The sequence below is a fragment of the Platichthys flesus genome, chromosome 15 (assembly GCF_949316205.1).
Source record: "Platichthys flesus chromosome 15, fPlaFle2.1, whole genome shotgun sequence".
In the NCBI taxonomy this organism is placed as follows: Eukaryota; Metazoa; Chordata; class Actinopteri; order Pleuronectiformes; family Pleuronectidae; genus Platichthys; species Platichthys flesus.
Genome location: NC_084959.1, coordinates 8,672,356 through 8,691,421, shown reverse-complemented (window position 1 = coordinate 8,691,421; position 19,066 = coordinate 8,672,356). Strand labels below are relative to the sequence as shown.

Here is a 19,066-nt window from a genome sequence, read left to right as displayed (position 1 = left end):
AATACAGACCGCCTGATAAGGTGTGTGTGTATTGTAGATGATTGTGGAGAGTAGGTCTGTCATGTGATGCATGTCACATGATTGGAGCAGCGCAGCTCGAGTTGCCGGCCTGAACTGGCTTGCTGGCGTCGCTCCATTTAAAATGTTTATTTATATTGACACAAATAAAACCAGTTAACTGGAAAAACCACACACCCCTCCAGGTACATCCCACTTGTTCTGACCCTCCAGGAGCCCCCGAGCAAAGTTTTAACCCAAACTCATGGAGGACAGAGATAAAGTTAGTTTGTTTGATTGATTCTGAATAACAATTTTTCAATTACTTTACTTGACGAGTAAATGACTAAACTTTATCGCAATTGAGGCTTCAATCTAACAGGGAGGCCAAGCGGCTGGGTGGTGAGAAGCTTGTGGTATGTCACTTCATAGAGCACCCCACGGAGACTCAAAGACTATTTTGGTTCCGTTTTATTGACAGAACCAGTCAATAAACAATTCTCTGCTCCCTGTTTTATTTTGAAATGATGTTCCTTCTGTGTCTGTAGCTTAACTTCCTGCCTTGGTCCTGTTTCCCACCCTTGTGATCGTCTAAACACGTTCCTCATGTGTTTCACCTGTGTTCAACCAACCCGGCTTCCCCTTGTGTATCTAAGTCACTGTGCCTCACTTTGCCTGGTCAGTTTGTCGTCTTCGCTTGTCATCGCGTTTTGCTTTGCTGCTTTGTTTCCCTAGTGTTTCCTTCCATGTTGAGTTTTGATCTTTGTTTTTTGGAACGCTCTTAAGTTAAGTTCCCTTTTCCTCATTTTTTGCCTACAATAAAAGGACTTGTTAGTTTTTTCACCTGAATCTGTTGCTCTTGCTTTGCATCAGATAGGTTGATTCTAATCCAATAATCCTGTGCTTTAATTTTGGAAAATAATCATATACATTGTGCATTATCATACAGGCTTTCACGATGATTCAACATATCAGAAAAGTGCAAAATGAGCAGAAGCAGCTTACGGCAGTTACAGGGACTGTAGACATATTACAGCTTGACAGATCAAACCCAATAACATAATGATGTTACAATGTAAGGTGTGTTTGGTGGATTTCATGAAGGAGTGTTACTTATTACTGAGTATCCTTAAGCACACCTTATTTAGATAGTGTGGCAATACTTTAATTCTCCAACTGTGGAAATGAATCAGTGTTAGGATTAATTTATGTTACTCCTGCAACAAATTCTGCAGAAATCACCTGTTCGTCCAAACAAGACGAGTAGTGACCAAAGTTGTGACAAATATTTAGCTTTCTTTCTAATTTCAGTCACAAGCAGTCAGTGACGTAAGTAACTACACAATACTCCACAATCTAAGGGTAATAGATCAGTTGGCATTAACAATTCTACACTATAGTTACAGTAAATACCCCAAAACTGAGTCCAGATTCCCTGTTGATGTTAAACAGCAGTATAAATAGCAGTGAGCATTAGGGGGGAGTTGTACGTGCACAGCAGCAAACAAAGAGCTGGCCTCATCTCATGGCGACAGTGCAAACTACAACTGCAGCAGAGGAGGACCAGATTTCCAAAGGCACAAATCAAAATTCAGCAAATAATAAATCATCGGCAGCAGCAACAGTAAAGAGAAACATGGAAAATGAATCTGTCAAATTCCTGCAAAGTTCACTAACTACCAATACAATATCACCAGGCAGCTGTGATGGCAGTCACTGTAGATGTCTCCAAACATCAAAAATTACTCTGCTCCAATGACACCTTCCTGACATATCGCACTCATTCAAATATGAGGTCGCTGTGACCTTTGACCACTAAAATGTAATCAGTTCGTCTTTGAATCCAAGTGACAACTTATTTAAATTTGGAGAAATTCCCCAGAGGTTGATTTGGGATTTTGAGTTCATGAGGTCAAATGTGATGCCAGCATGACCTTGACCTTTGCCCACCTAAGTCTAATCAGTTAATCCGGGATCACTGATACTTTTGACCTCCAATCTCGAATCATGTCGTGCCTGAGTCCAACTGAATGTTTGTACAAAATTTACCTTACTCCAGTGACGTAGCCAGCAGTTGTAGAACAGATACGCAAAAAAAAAAATTCATTCAAAACAATGATATCACGAGTTAAAGCTATTTTCCCCAAAGGAGATTGTTGCTTTGTACAAAATAAAGCCACAATGATCAGCTGAGCTGTTTGGCACATGATCAGTGATGATATGTCATTAGGCATATGCATGGTTTCTGATATTTCATAAGAAAATAGAAATGAAAAAACGATGAATAAAAGTCCACTCAGTATGTATGAATAAAAACTCCCTGTTTAGCATCTTCAGTCCAGATCACCTTCTGCGTTAATGCTGGAAAATAGTGTGAGGTCCCATTTATGCTGTTTGTTGTGATACAGTCTTATGAGGCCATTTCTGTAATTTACATCCTTATGACTGTCACAGTAGATTGAAGTGTAAAGTTTATGGCTGATGTTGTGCTTTGAGGAGAGAGGAAGCCAAATAAGTGACAAAAGCGGAAGGAGAATAGATACAGGCGTCATCTATCCTCTCTTCTGATTGGTTCTCAGCAGGACTCTCCCAGAATCCTGTGCAGGTCTTCAGGGAGAACACGGCCCTCCTCATCGCGACTTATATTCCTCACCCTCCTGTAAAAAGCACAACAAACCACAATCTAAGAAACGTCACCGTTTCTACTTATCTATTCATTCTCTTCATTTCTTCATCCCTATGATTGTTTTAAAAAATGGCTGTAATCATAACTGTGGACACATTACCACATTCCTGACGATTCCTCACGGAGCAGCTGGATGACATCACCGCAGTTAAAGATGATGTCATCAGTGCTGGCCATGCTGCTCTCCACCATAACCCTGTACCTGCCCGCCACCTGAACAACAAGAGAACATGGACACTTGTTCTTACAGTTTTCTAGATGCACAACAATGTATATCTTTAAATAGATTTATGTGGTGTACCAGCCGATTGAGATGCTAGTCTGAACCCAAGCAAAGTATATGGAAAGTTTGTAGAAGCTGGTATCATGGCAACATTTCAGGAATTTGCCTACACACAACAACAAATCTGTTCTCCAGCACTACCTCAAACTAACTGACAGTAAAACCATCTCACCAGCGGAGCAGGCTGATCCTCCTCTTCTGAGTCTGAGAGGTTGGAGAGGTCAGTGGCGCCCCAGTCCTCCAGGCCTTCGCAGATCGCCACAGAGTGGGCCGGAACAGGCCAACCTGTAGGTGACAGACAACTGAAAACTACAGGCAAGAGCCCGACTGATATGGATATTTGGGAGCCGAAGAATATATTTCTGAGTAAAAAATTCCCTAAACAAATATGTCCTTATGCTAAAACAATTGTCAATGATTCCTAAGATGTCGCTATCATACCCTCCAATCCCTCCTTCATACAAAGAATGTAGCAAATGACGCAAAGACCAAAGCAATGCGAAAGCTAAAGGTGTGTGTTTTCCACGAAGTCTCAATGACTCACTGCGTCGGGGCGAGTTAACCACAGGTTCTGAGTGGGCAGGACTACTGTGTACTGACTCCTCCCCCTGGCGCCTGTAGGAGTGGCTTGTTGCCGAGGAGCTGTGAGGAACAGGGAGACACGCTGAGCAGCCTCCCACCGACGCTCCGCCCCACGACACACACATCTCTGATGCACTGAACAGCATCACCATGACCACAACGAACAAAACGAACGACAACAACAACAACATTCACGGTGTCACAAAACGAGCTCATCCACATTCTGTAGGTTGATACAACGTTCCATTGAATACACAGTCACATATATTTCTGCGTCTGATTTCACTGGATGTTTGAATTTAAAACACAAATATCAGTTTTATCAGATCGCTGCAATATATGGAAATGTTACTTAGAGGTTAGAGTAGTTTCCACACATACCAGGGTTTATATAAACAGCATTAGACATTCATACAGTTTAGTTTAACGTGCTTTAAGTAGCAGATGGGTTCGACTTTAGTCAAGATGCAGACAGAGAATGGATATGAAATTAAATTTGAATACATTAAAGCTTGTACCCATCTGCTAAATAAATTAGAAACTCTTTCATTAATTATAAATGCTGTATGACCACCAAAACTATTTAGACCAAACACAACTTAAATTTCCAGTATAGTCACTATCCCTGAGAACCAGCACTTCCAATGACATCGGAGCAACAACTGTAGGATGTTGAGCCAAACCGACTGGATCGCCCTGGCTGGCTGCAATATAGCTCATAAACCCTTCCTCCTCCATGTTAATGGAGGGGACACAGAAAATTCAAAAATGTGATCTCATGTGATTTAATGTAGTTCTTATCACACTGATGTTTGTTCAAGTGTTACATCTTAAGATTATTTTGATTTTGATTAGTTACTTGATGCTATTGAACCAAGGTGTGACATCATGGCCAACATGGCGGCACCTGTATCTGAGATCTTTTAGCTTCATATTTGAAAAACAAGAAGAAGTGAGGACACATCATCCAACTTTATATACAGTCCGCCGTTCAAATGTTTTAACTGAAGAAACATCTGAGAATAACGTTTTGAAAATTGCTTAAAGATTCAGTGTTTAGAATTGAGTGACGTGAAGTTGCATTCTGCAGCTGAATAACCCTCTCCTCACCCCCCCCCCCCCCCCCCTTACGAACATGAAAGAAAACTTGTGTAAACCTTCAGTTAACATATAAAAAGGGCCCATTCTACGGTGAAGAAAACAACAATTTGTACTAGATGATCACACACGTGTCGTGACATCATGAGGATTGTTTTATATTCAAAATTCCACCAATAGATCCCTTTCAGCTGAATCTAACCTACTGAATCTTTTACACAAGGATCAATACCATTACTGCTGACACACTTAAGAACTGCTAAAGTAGCTTGTTACGTCAATGCGGTGGCTCTCAATAATGGTCAACAGCTCTTTCAAACATTTAATCAAAGATAATTAAACAGTGGTGGAAACCAGGGGGGTGTAGAAGACAGCGAGGTGAATTAAAAAGCAGCAGTCGTCATAATAACTGAGAACAAGTGCAAAAGGATTTTGCATTAGTGAGTCACTCTCCATGGTGCTGAAATTCAGCATGAACAGTGTTAAAACCATCTGCACGGCACAACGTCGTCATGAATTCCAGTTCTCAAGGGTAATGACAAAGATAAAAGATAACACATGGCAACACACACAAGCTGCAGTCGTAGAAATTCAATTAATAGCTTTTACATCCTGTGCACAGATAATCATGATGCTTTGTCAGAAAAATAATAAGACAGGCTGGCATGTGGGTGAGATTGAGGAGTTATTGGATCATTAAATCATTTCAGAAATTGAATTTGCATCATAAACACCATTGCTGAGAGGAACCGTTCCCCTTCATTCATCTTACTTTACATCCATTTTTGAATTGAGACTGGATTATAGGTGAGTCTGCCCATTGTCACCATCACAAGCCATGATAGAAAGAGGAGATCATGCAGAGAGAGTCACCTGTCAGAGACTGTGTTGTCTGTAAGTGGTAGAGAACGAGGCTCATCTGAGGAAAACAGAAGGGACAGATGACGCAGAGGCAGAATCAAATTAAAGACATAAAAATAAAACGTTTATTCAAACGCATGTGCTGTTTCCAAAATAGAAAAGGCTTCTCTGCTGGAGAGCATCAACAGTAAAGAACATAAGCTCACAATGAAAGTTTCTATAGCTCTGTATTTCCTCTTCACTATGGAGCTGAACCCAAGTTTAAAGAAAACTAGAAATTATCCACTGCTGTTGTATACCTCTGCAGACCAATATAGTTTCAGTCTACATGTTATTCTTTCTAGAGTAAAATGAGATCACCATGACCTTTGACCACTGAAATCAAATCAGTTTATATTCAAGTGACTTTAACATTAAGGGAAATTCTGTAAGGCTTGAGATATAATGTTCCAGGGGCCGGAAACGTGTTTTATGAGCCCATAGTGACCTTGAACTTTGACCTTTAGCCACCAAAATGTAACACATTCATGCTGTTGTCTAACTAGACATTTGTGCCAAATTTGAGAAGATTCTCCCACAGCTGTTTTTAAGATTACACATTCAGGTGGCAAAAAAGGGATTATTTATGAGGTCAACGTGACTTTGACATCGGTCACCCATCATGGGTGTCGCAGGCATGGAGGCTAGGTGAAATCAGGTAATTTAAAGAAAGACGGAAACATAGAGACAGCAAACGGTTCATAACAGCAATAGAAACCTTGACACATTTTCAGCTGGTTGGTGAGAATCTTTCGAATCTCTGTCAGCCAGGCAACTTTGACCTCCACTGTGGGAGCCTAGACACACACACACAAACACACACACAAACAGAGAGAGAGAGAGAGAGAAAGAGAGAGAGAGTTCAAGACTGAAGTTTTCACCCAAATACAGGAAAAAACTGGACGGAACACAAAGAAAAGAAAAATCTGAAGATCAAATACCTGAACGATATAAACTACTTCTCTTCCACTGTACCAGATCTCAAATTTCTTCACATCTCCTTTCACATTTTCTGTGATTCCCACCGCACTCATCTACAGAGAGAGGTCATAATTCATTAATTTCACCATAATCTGAAATATTGACTGATTCTACACTGGCATTTTGATTAGAAGCTGCATCCAAGCCTCCAAAATGACCACTTAAAGGTTCAGTGTGTAGAATTTTTTGGCATCTAGTGGTGAAGTTGCATGTTGCAGCCGAACACTTTACCCCACCCTCCCCTTCCAAACATGAAAGAAAACCAGTTGAAAGCCTTCAATTGTCATAAAAACTCAAAAGTTGTTTAGTTTGTGCAGTCTGGTTTACTGTAAAATAAAACAACATGGCGGACTCCGTAGAGTAGAGTAGATATACAGTACTTAACAATAAAGGGCTCATTCTATGGTAAATAAAACAACAATTCATACAATTTAGATGAAACACACCAGTGAAAAAATCACTAGGTTTATTTTATATCAAAGGGTTAGGCCTCACCCTGCCAATAGCTCCTTTTCACCTAAATCTTACACACTGAACCTTTAAGTCTGTGAAAAGCATCACAAAGGGATTTTTATGTAGGGCTGTGGTTTATTTGCACTGGGTGTAGCTCCTAATAACGTGGGTGTATTCTGTATTTGTTACTCTGAGACAGGATTTGAAGCTGTAGAAGGGCGTCCGGTCGTGGTTGTCCTCGTCTCTGCGCTTGCAGAAGAGCAGGGCGTGGTCGTAGAGGAAGAGGTGTCTCTGCATGGGTTTGAACCTGGCCAGCTCCTTCATCCTCACTGCCGCCCTCTTGTGGCTGATCCACACGCTAAAGCCTCCCTGCATCAGCACCCGGCCCAGCTGGCTGAGGTCACCCTGGGAGGGACGGAGAAGACGGTGACATATAGACGACACTTCAGCCAACAACATGAGTGGGAAGCTATTTGTGATTCGACACGCGACAGTATTGATTTCCAATGACACGTAACAATGTGATTCAGGACTGCAGCTCAGTCTATGAGGAATCACACCAGGTTGTGGTTATTAGCAACTCGAGAAGCTTTTATTTAAATGTCATGGTGTGGTTTGTGAATTATAATGTGTTTAGGCAAAAAAATGGTTACTGATACACTGATAAAGATTAAATAAGATGACATGAATTATATTTTTTACTACATTTAATACACGGCAGTGGCTACGTCGTTCTCAGAGCAGAGTGACGAGAGCTTGATCGGACCATTTTTTAATGAAAGCATAATGGCATAAAGAAGTGTCATCCATCATGTATATCGATTGGAGCAGCTGTCACCTGATATCCAGTGATGGCGATCTGATGCATGGAGTCGTTGACAGACTTGAGCAGCTCCAGCATGGAGTCCAGGGCCTCCCGCAGCTCACAGCGGTATCTCTCCTCCGTACAGTGCTTCAGCAGCTCCTGAACGACGACAGAGACACAGGTTGACAGGTCCGATCTCATTGAATCTACTGTCGTCTGTCTTCATGTCTTCCTGCATGAACGTCCACACATAAGCTTTATTTATTGTCTGCCTGTCTACAACTCAACAAATCATTTTTGTCTGAGAAGATGCCGTTGATCTGTGGCTGTTCAAAGCATCTACTCGTCATACGGGGTCGTATTTGTCTGTGTCTCAGTGCCTCTTGTCCTCGTTGTTGCTGTCTGGCTCCGTCTCAAAGTCCCTGTATTTCTTTTTCTTTCAAAGCTGTGTTAAACTAATCATCACAGCACCGACAGAGGCCAGACCAAGAAATGCAAGCACAGTGAGCTTCATGATTATACCCCCTTGCATCTAAAGTGAAAAATTCAAGTGACTCTTTGGTCTCTACTCGCAAATACTTTCTTCGATCAAACTTATTTTATCCCTCAATTTGTACAATCACAACAAATGTGAGAAAGTCAAAGGCAAATTCCCTTTTGCAAACAAAACTTTTAAATTGTTCCTTACTTCATGGATTTTTTATGTTTTCCTCCCGGTGTTGATGGTGAAAAATGTGTCAATATTTTCTGAAATGATGGACGTGTGAACTCAAAACACTTCAGGACATTCACGTCTCTGAGTGAGATGTGTTTCTGTGGGACCCTGCATCCCCGACTGGCTCAGTTGTACAAAACCTTGAGGAGCAGCTGGTACTTGGTGAGACGCTGGACTGGTTTCAGGAGATAAGAGTCCAAACCCAGCTTGTGGTCCAGCTTCTTCTGGCACTCCTGCCAAGAGACAGCGAGAGCCAGAGAGAGCCAGAGGGATTCATTAATGACTGATATTTGCATTGTAAAATCTGAGGAAACGTTTTGTAGACGATATGAAATATAACCACCTGAAAAAATGGAGAATCGGAGCACTGTCTCCATAGGGACTCAGAGCGAGACTTGTTTTGGCAGTAACGCTCGTACACCTGGAACTTCACTTTCTGCTCACAGACAAACACACAGACAATATGCACTTAAATGCGTTGTGTGTCATATCACTTACCATTAAGTCCTAATGTTTCCTGCCATGATTCCTCACCCGCTGCAGGAAGCAAGCCCCCACTCGCTCCGGTGTCTCCAGGCAACACTGAAGATCTTGAAGGAAAATCCTGAAGAAGAGGGGTGTGAAAGGAAATGGGATTGTTGTGAAAAGGACAAGTCTGCAACACCCTGTGAGCTTTCTGTGTGTGTGTGTGTGTGTGTTTGTGTGTGTGTGCGTGTGTATGTGTGTGTGTGTATGTGGCTCGCCTGCTGTGGAACTGGTAAATCTCTGGCATGTTGCCAAACAGAACGTCCTTCTGGCTGCACAGAGCAAAGGGAAGAAGATAAGACACAGACGGGTCCTCCATTTCTGCCCTGTAGCCCTGATTAGAGTAGAGGAGAGGAGAGGAGAATAGAGGAGAGGAGAGGAGACAGGAGAGGAGAGGGTTTGGGGTTTTCAAAGTCCATTTATTATGCATTCACGGGACCAAAACAACCAAGTTCAGTAAAGTAAATATACAGTTTTTCAATATATACACACACACACATATAAATATATATGTATACAGACGCATTTACATATCTGTGCACGCTTCCATGCAAAATGTGGTTTCTCAAATTATAGGGTAATATTCAGTTCGCAATCTTTTTACAGAATATTCCATAGCATGATGAACAAAACAAATGAAAAACACCTCCCAGGCCTTTAATCCAGTCTTTCTGGATGTCTGGACTATGTTTACATCGACACCAATAATCTGACTACAAGACATTATTCCCATTCTGGTGTTTATATTAGCTGCTAATAGAATAATCCAGTTACATGTTACACAGCATAATCTGATTATGACTCATATCAATATTACATCCACTATGTCATACGTCCAATGTTCCTCACAGAATTTTTAAACACCAACTAATAGTTTAATGTAAGATCCCGTTAAACCATATCGAGTTATAGGAGAAGTTTCATTTTTTAGGCGCATTATGGTTTTGTAATTACCATAAACTCACCAGCAGGGGGACTTTTCACCCAACAAACTCTGATGCTCTGCACTGTAAACTCACAAAACCAATAGTAACACAATCGAAAACACACACTCACCAGAAGAACAGAGAGCAGCTCGTCCACATAGATCCTCTCTGTAGCGATCAGCTCCTTCATAATGTGGCTAGAAACCGTGAGAATGAACAAAAACTCAATTCAAAGCAAAAGAAAAGACACAGCATGCACTGTGGCATGACACACATACACATACGGCTGCATGTCAACAGTCAGGTGAGACGTACCGTGTCACCTGCTCTGGATTGTCCTCCACCTCTGAATCCGTCTCGGGATTCAAGCCATACAAACAGCTCCGGTTGCCTTGGTAATCGTGCATCACCTCGATCTGACAAAAAAACAAAAGACACACACAACTCTCTCTATAGCACTTTTCTTTTTTCATTTTTGTACTTTAAAAGCAACACAATAAATCCAAATGTCCTCCCCTCACAAATATAAATCCCACACGCACCTTGCGCTGGCTGCTGTTCCTCCTTGCAGCTCTCTTTCCAGGAAGAAGGTCAAAGGAAAACTTGGAGTTCAGGACGTTTAGGTCCACACCTGCAGAGAGTTTGACGGAGCAAAGAGATAAGGCAGAAAAAAAGATGTCTCATGGGTAAAATCCCATGACATGGCATCTAATTTGTATATTTTCCTGAGAGAACTCAAGAGGAAAAGAGGCTGGTACCATGTTTCGGGGAGAAGAGCGGGGACTTGCAGCGCTGCAAGGTCTGCTCAGGCTCGGGCCTCGGGGCCACCAGCTGGATGGGTCTGACCTGCACTTCCGCCAGCCTCCTCAGACACTGCTCTCTGTTTCTGATCATGGACTGCACCGAGGTCAGCTTCTCCGTGACCATGGAGATCTGGGACTAGAGAGGTGTAAGAAGTGTAAGTCGAGGTGATATTGTGGCTCTACTGTGTGTTGGTGTCAGTAGTTGTGCTTCACCTGCAGCTGTGGAGTCAGTATGGCTTCAAACTCCAGGCTCAGAGTGTCCTGGCTGTTAGTCAGAACAGACGGCGCCCTCTCCTGGTGAAACCTCAGGTACTGCAGCGCGTCCTGAGCTCCCTCTTTCGTTTGGAACTTGTCCACCATCTGACTCGCCAGCAGATAGGCTCCCTCATCACACCAACGCAGCGCCTGCACAAAGACAAACAACACAACACTAGAAAAGACATGTGAAGGACTTGCTGAGATGTTTCTTAAAGGAATAAAAAATTAAGAAGAAAGAAAAGATTCACCGGATGAACTTTGCAAATTGTCTTTGGAAGGTTTTGGATCGGTAGTTCTCTTTAAGAAGCACAAATCCAAGATGCAGAACAGAGTGTGGTGGCCTTTCGCATTTGTGAGAAAGACTTTGTCTTTAACATTTTGACACTAACATAGGCTTACAGTACCTGTGGTTCATGCTGAAACCTCATTAACAACGACGCACGGAAGAAAACACCAGTGAAAACGGGAATGCAAAACAATTCATGATGCTTTGATTTTTATTTCACATGTAAATCTGTGAGCAAGTGCGTCACAGAGCATTTCTCACGTCCTCAAGCCGGTGCAGCAGGTCTCTCGCTCGGGTGAGCGAGGCCCGCTTGGTGCGCATGGCGGTGGTGAGGACATCACAGTGATGTCGCAGCTCGTTGCAGTGCTGGACGATGAGCGCCAGGGCGTAGTGGCTACTGGCAGCCAACTGGTGACCGTGCAGGATCACCACGTGGGCACGAGCCATCTCCTCCTGATAACAAACACACATAAACCCACTCACAGACACACAAAGATCAAGGTTTCAGGTTTCCAAATGAACTAAAAACCATCTAAACTAAACAAAACATTTGTGTATGAATAAATGAAATGTTGCAACTTTTAAAACTATAAAAACTTTTTTTCTCTTACTAAAACAAAATGTAGATTTCCAAGCATGAAAGTGGTGCACCCAACCCATTTTAGCCACTGTTTGTGTGTGTGTGTATTTGTGTATGTGTGTGTGTGTGTGTGTGTGTGTGTGTTTGAGGCCTGCCTGAGCGTGCTTGTCCAGCGTCTCCAGGTCTTTCAGTAGTTGTTCTGTCTGAACCAACGTGGTTCCCGCGGAGGAGATCTTCTTCTCCTGGGCAGAGAGTCGCTCCAGCAACTCCTCCATCTACGCACACAGACACACACACACAGAGACACACAAAGAGACTCACAGTTTATCGTCACAGCAGCGTAACACTAAGAAAACACAAACGTGATTCATCAGAGACAGAGACAGGCCCCAGTCATCGTACCTGCTGGAAACTGATTTCATACTGCAGCAGCTGGAGGTACTGCTGCAGCTTCAGGTGATGTTTCTCAAAGAAGCCATCAAACGCCTCCTCCATGTCTCTGAGCTGAGCCAGGAGCCTAAAACAAACGCACACAAAGTGACAAGCAAGCTGTCTACATGCTCTCATCTACTGTACCTTTATTTCAATACCACGTGAATTCACTGACACTGAAAATATATCTAACGATGACCTGAGCTCTTTGTGTTGTTGTGCAGTGTTCACGTTAATACTCTGTACCTCTGCACAGTCTTCATATCTCCCTGTATTTCCCTCTCCTCCTCTGCATCTCTATTGGAGGTCTTGAGAGTTTCCAGGTTGGACAGCAGCAGGCGTCCTTCTTTCAGCACATTGCGGATATCATCCTGAATCAAAAACAAACGGGGAATCAAAACAGGCCGCCGCACAAAGCCGGAGCAAAGGCAGAAAACTGAAGAAGAGAGAGAGAATAACCTTCATCTGTCGGTATCGGTGTGTGTGTGAGTGCAGCAGGAACTCAATGGCGTTCGCTTCATCCGGAAGTTCAGTCTCAGACAGCTCCGATCCAAAGCCCTGCAGTAGCTGAGCAATCTCCTTCACTGTCACCGCAAAGGTCTCAATGGACTGCATGCACACACACACACAACACACAACACACACACACAACACACACACACAGACACACACATGAAGCCATTCTGAACATTTCTAAATCATCCAGGTTTGGCAAATTCACCAATATTAAGAAGGGCGGTGAAATCCTCTCCCTTTACACCAAGACAGAAATCTCTTACTGACAAAAGATGGATCACAGTTCTTTAGAAGATGTTGTGCCTCCACAACAGTTTGATAAATCTAGTAATTCAGAAGCACTGACTCTTTTTAAGTTGTTTGTTTGATTTCTTGCATTTCACCTTGTTAGTCCAGACTGGGCATCTCATGCTAACACGGCTTTAACCTACTGTAGAGCAGCATTAGAAGTTTGTACCGTGCGAAGGACGATCCAGTCACTTTGACAATATTCCACTTTTGCAGTAAAGTCTGAGGTCAGGTGGTTTTCATCGATGTAGCGCAGAAGTTCCCCGACTGAACGCAGCATCACCACCTGGAAACAGAGAGAAACAAGGCATCATGCAGAAAAATATATTTTTCTATATTTCCATGTCATGTAGAGAGAAGTGTTGATGTAAAGGGTGTGTGTGTCATTCATGCCTGTTTGCCCAAAAAATTATATATGTAAGTAAACTGAATCATAGTTTTATTGTTTGGATTTATTTGTTGGACTCGTGTGTATAAATACTGAAACAAAATTTTTTACATTCTTGAAATGTAGTCATATGGTGAGTAATTATTTCTTCCAAAGATTTGTAATTTTTGTAGGGATGTCGTTTTTCTTGTGTATTTTCTTAGATGTAAATCGATAAAATGAGACGTTAGACTTATGGCTGGGTTTGATAAGAAAAGACAAGATAAGACTTTATTAATCCAGAAGGACAGTCTTGCCAGCTTGGTCCAAGGTTACACTACAGGGATATATATAGTAGTACAATAGAATGAAAAAATGAAGTATCTGGTCACCAGAAGGTTACCAAATAAATGAAATACTATTCCAATAAAACAACAAAGAGAAGAGAAGAGAAGAGAAGAGAAGAGAAGAGAAGAGACGAGAAGAGAAGAGAAGAGAAGAGAAGAGAAGAGAAGAAGAGATGAGACGAGAAGAGAAGAGAAGAGAAGAGAAGAGAAGAGAAGAGAAGAGAAGAGAAGAGAAGAGAAGAGAAGAGAAGAGAAGAGAAGAGAAGAGAAGAGAAGAGAAGAGAAGAGAAGTCTTACCGGCATCTTTAACAGGAAGTCATCCTGGCTGAAGCGAAAGCCCAGGTCAGTGCTTGAGGACGGACTGGGGGCAGAGCTTAACAAGCTGCTGGGGTGGAGCACCAAGACCAAATGCAGGTTGCCTGGAAATGAGGTCTGAAATGGAAAGTGTGATGTTGTTATAGTATTAGATGCTCTGAAGACAAAGATGCAGAGGAGGAGGAGGAGTATTTAAAGCCCCCCTTCTAGACATGTTTTTACAGACATTTACTAGACAATTTGTATTAACAGCTTCTCAAGTTAATTTAAGGTTGAATCAATGACAATCACAGCCACTAGATGTCGCACCTGCACCAGCATCTCAGACCAAAACAAATGCAGACTGTATGATGGACGATGGCACCAAAGTGAAGCCAAATTATCAGGTACAGGCCATAAACCCTGCGACCTCCATGGTAAAAGATGGGACACGGACAAAAAGCTAAAAGCTTAAACTACACAAATATTTTATTTATACTTTTTTTATCACACTGATGTATACATGTCCAAATAAAAAAAATCAGTCAAACATTTTGATGACTAAATGTGTGATTTCTACTCATTTTGGGGCTTTGCTAAGGCTTGCAACATTCATATATATATAGATATATACATGTGAAATGGCATTAATGAAGTCAACTGTACATTGTGGATCCATCCCCCAACACAGCTCTGTACTACAAGTGAAGAGAGTGAGGAAATAAGAGGAGTCAGTCGGATGTGATGTCGACAGCTGACTGTTGTTAGTTGTGGCTTCTAGCAAAGCTCAACATAGCATCAGCATCTCTCTGTGTCAATCTGGGAAGGGTTTGGGTCTCTGCAGCACTTGAGTGGGTCCCCCCCCCCCCCCCCCCCCACACACACACACTGACTGACTCAGCTCTTCTGTGACTCTCTTCATTATCATTTGTCCTGCCTTGTGTTTGCTTCCTTGTACCACAGAATCTATTCTTCTTCCACAGTAAACACAAAGCAGACACTACTCAGTGTCAGTCGATGAGTGATTATTCAAAAGGTGTGTTTGTAACTCTGTTTTTATCCATTATTGCAGCACCTAAGTTCCTGGCTGTGCTAGAGATCAATTCCAATATTTATTCTGTTTATCCTTTAAGTTGCAGAGGGGCTCTAAATCCAGGAGACATTAGGAAAGAGGCAGGGTCCACTTCCGTTCCATCACAGGGCTTATGGACAGCGACTAACAAACATCCACACCTACAGGCAATTCAGAGTCTTCAGTTGAGATAACCTGCATGTCTTTGGACTGTGGAGGGAGGCCGGACAGCCCGGAGAAAACCCACTCAGACTGAGGAAGAAACATTTAAACTCTTGAACTCAGCACCACTGTGCCATCCTCAACTTTGAAATACACAGCAAATTCAAATCTGTGCAGTCTTGGAGCACAGGGGCCCAAATAGTGTTCTTATTATGATTTTGGACAAGTGACTTTACCTCAAGCCTCTTAGATGTGAGATGACATGTCTATAGTGCAGATGTCCATATGTACAACACGTGAAGGCACCAAGGCGTGGACGACACTGAGCAGATCACCAATCATCACTCTTTCATCACCTGCTTGACACATTGTTCAGGCATCTCTCTCTCCTCTCTTCCAAAACTGCCCACAATATATTTTTTATACGTTTTTTGCACAGATCTTTTAGCTCGGGGGGGTTTTAACCACAAGCAATGTTTAAACTTCATCTCGCACTTCTCCCACTTCACCAACATCTGGACCTGAGAGGGAAAGTGCACTGATTTCAAGCAATGTGGCTTTCACCTTGTCCCCAGCTATAATGGCAAGGAGGCTTGATATTCACTTGCAGAAACAAGGTTACATGTATTTCAGCACACGTGGACTTCGAACTCCAACAGCTGTCTGTACGATCACAATACACTGACTTCCAGACTCTGTCGCTCTGAAGAACACTCTCTCCCCCAGTCACCTTCATTTCAACAGTAGCCATTAGCACAATACTAAGGTGCATGATACACATTTGTGACAATGCACCTTTACATTGACTCATACAGCAGCCATGATGGATACAGTTAGGTGATTTGCAGTCAGCTCAGGTCAGATCCTCATTGCATGTGTGAGTATTAGAAACATATTCCCAAAGCAGTTACATAAAACTGCACAACTTGAACACATAGTTACAGACTGCAGTGCCAGAGCCGGTACAGACTAACGCTGCTCTGCACCTGCAGTTTCAGTCACCCCCCCCACACACACACACACACTTGTCATTTGCCCGTCCTGGGCCCCTTCCCAGACTTTTAACAGTGAATCTGAACCGGACCATGACTCTTGCAGCCATGTTAAATATCTGCAGCACTGAGCTCAGAGCCCAGCCTCTGTGTCTCTGCTTGTGTGTGTGTGTGTGTGTGTGTGTGTGTGTGTGTGTGTGTGTGTGTGTGTGTGTGTGTCGCAGCACTGACAGAACCAGCTCTATCCTCCTCTCTCCTCTCTCTCTCTCTCTGCTGCAGTATCCTCGCCGCGCTGATGGAGCCTCCCTCCTCCCACCTCCCCTCCTCCCGGCGGAGCTTACCGCGGCCCGACGCAGGCGGGGGAACCCCCGCAGCGGGTTGGACTCGGCCATGGCTTCCTCGGCTGTTCTTCCTCCGGTTCCTCAGGAGTCTGCGGCGGGACGCGGTGCGTGTCGGGAGCGAGCAGCGGTGGCACGGTCCCCCCCACTGCAGTGTCCGGGCGGGCCGAGCGGCGCGCTGGGTGCGCGCTGAGCCACTTCTCCTCCGGTGCAGGATGATGGGATGGGTTCAGCTCACCTGACGTCAAAGACAAACTGAGTCCTCCGCTCCGAAGCCCCGGTTCTCCGGGTTGTGATCAGTGAAGTTACCAGAAGAAACTATGAATCCATTCTAAAATCCAATCTGTTCATAGAAGAAGTAGGAACTATGAAGATCTGTCTGAAGTGACTTGTCCTCGCCTCTCTGGATTTGAACTTAGGTTTCTGCCTCTTCTTGATTCATTTAAAGATTGAGACTGCACCACGCTTCATTTTAAAGTGAGAGATAGACTGAAGCGTTAACTGGATCCGCTAGATGGCGCTCGGAGCTCAGGAGCTGCTGAGGAGCCGACACCGGTTTCACCTTGAGAAGGGGGAAGATTAAAGGGATAGACGAAAAATGAAAATTCACTCATTATCTACTCACCGCTATGCTGATGGAGGGGTGGTAGAAGTGTCACTTGTGGAGTTTCAGGGATAAACTCCAAATGGAATACAACAAATTTCTTTAAAAAAACAAAACATGGCTCCATTCTGCTCCTGTGGTGTCAGCGAAGTGTCTCTAAACCGCGATATTAAGATTCGACTCGAATTGGCATCACCGTAGTAAGCAGGACTTCTCTCAGTGTTTTTGTCAGTTTTCTTCCTTCCCATTAGTTTCAGTGAAATCAAATGAATAATACTATTGCATTTTTATATTGAGATTGTTATTTAGATTTGATTCTGTATGTTTGTATCAAATATTTTTTGATTGAGATGAACACCCCACTAGTTTCGGGCAAACCCAGTGTATTTGCAGTCTTTTCCCCTCTCTCTCTCTCTCTCTTATTATTCATGGACAAACAAACATGACCTTTTCTCCCTAGGTCACGGTTTAGTGAGGGAGATCCTCGTCATGGAGAATCTCTGAGTTGTGCCTTGGTTGGCTGACAAAAGGCCAAGAGCCAGAGAAGCCGGACAACTTCTTGGAAATAAACCGTGCTGCAGACAAAACAGAGATTACAATGGAACAGGAACTGACTTTTAATGTTTTATTTCAACTTCCCCGGAACACAAATAGACGTGATAAGACGTTTCTTCCCTTTATGGAATCAGTTACACAATGTTTCATGCACAGCTTCTACATTTTGATTTGAGTTAAACAATACCTCAGTTAAGGTCATTACAACAGAGTGATCTTTGCAATGTGCAGCATCCCGGTGTCCGAGAGGTCCATCTGCTGACCATGAGTCCAGCTGAGGCCTTGAGACACATCATGTTTACTGTTGAATTAAATTAAATTAAATTAAAATGAATAACCTCAGTGGTCACTTCCTGTAGAGTATGAAATAATTAAGTTTTAAGCCACTTTTACATGGTCCTTCTATCCCTGCCGCCCAAATAAGGATTAGGACCAACATCACCTCTGATAGCTAAATATTCAACTTTCTGCAAGAGAGATCTTAAAGGTCAGAGGGCGTTCTGCCTAATCTCCATTTGCTACTGAGGAACAGTTGGATAAGTCAGATTACTTTGACGTTGCCGGCGGTGCTCCCATCATCCGCACCGTAAGAAGACGGGGAATCCTTAATCTGCCCAGATCAGACAAGCTGAGAAGGTCCAACACTGCGTCACGGAGAGCTGACAAGATGCAGCTGTTGATTCACACTCCATCACCCAATAATAATAATAATAATAACAATAATAAAGGCTTTTGTGGATCATTTATACAATAGCAAAGCATTCTCTAATTTGCTGGCGGGAGAAATGTGATTTATGTTTTGATGAATGATCAATAATAATAATAGCAACAACAATAATAATAATAATATAACAACAAACGATTTATATAAAAATGTTAAAAGTAACAAGTTGGAATGTGTTTACTAAAAAATAAAAGAGAGATAAAACGTTCACAAAACAGAAGGGGGATACAACTAAGTAACACAAAGTAAAACTAAACACATATTTCAAACATTAATTAAAGCTTTCTGATATAATATGATTTAAGAAGAGGAAATAAAGATGTTGCCTGTCTCATCTTATCTACTCCACAGTCTGGGCCCAGTTAACCTCAGCCCCCCGCAGCGATCTGGAAATAACCATCAGAGCTCTATCTAAAGCCTATTGAACACCCGGCACATAGGGAGGCTTAATAAGTCCTTAACATAGTTTGTAGTTAGGGCTATTTATTGTTTAAAAA

General features: G+C 42.7%; 1 protein-coding gene across 1 annotated transcript; it reads right to left on the bottom strand.

Annotated features, from left to right (window-relative positions):
* Positions 1-694: 694 nt before the first annotated feature.
* LOC133969243 (proto-oncogene DBL) lies at positions 695-17,479 on the bottom strand. The gene is made up of 26 exons (XM_062405586.1): positions 16,690-17,479; positions 14,126-14,260; positions 13,284-13,400; positions 12,770-12,919; positions 12,557-12,681; positions 12,281-12,395; positions 12,034-12,153; positions 11,560-11,751; positions 10,968-11,159; positions 10,710-10,890; positions 10,494-10,582; positions 10,267-10,367; positions 10,082-10,148; positions 9,244-9,359; positions 9,035-9,104; positions 8,844-8,936; positions 8,641-8,733; positions 7,819-7,944; positions 7,170-7,385; positions 6,488-6,580; positions 6,265-6,343; positions 5,520-5,565; positions 3,511-3,683; positions 3,139-3,251; positions 2,784-2,896; positions 695-2,654 (listed from the first exon to the last, which is right to left on the bottom strand). The coding sequence occupies exons 1-26, from the start codon at positions 16,738-16,740 to the stop codon at positions 2,573-2,575; spliced, it is 3,048 nt and encodes a 1,015-aa protein (XP_062261570.1). The 5' UTR covers positions 16,741-17,479; the 3' UTR covers positions 695-2,572.
* Positions 17,480-19,066: the final 1,587 nt, after the last annotated feature.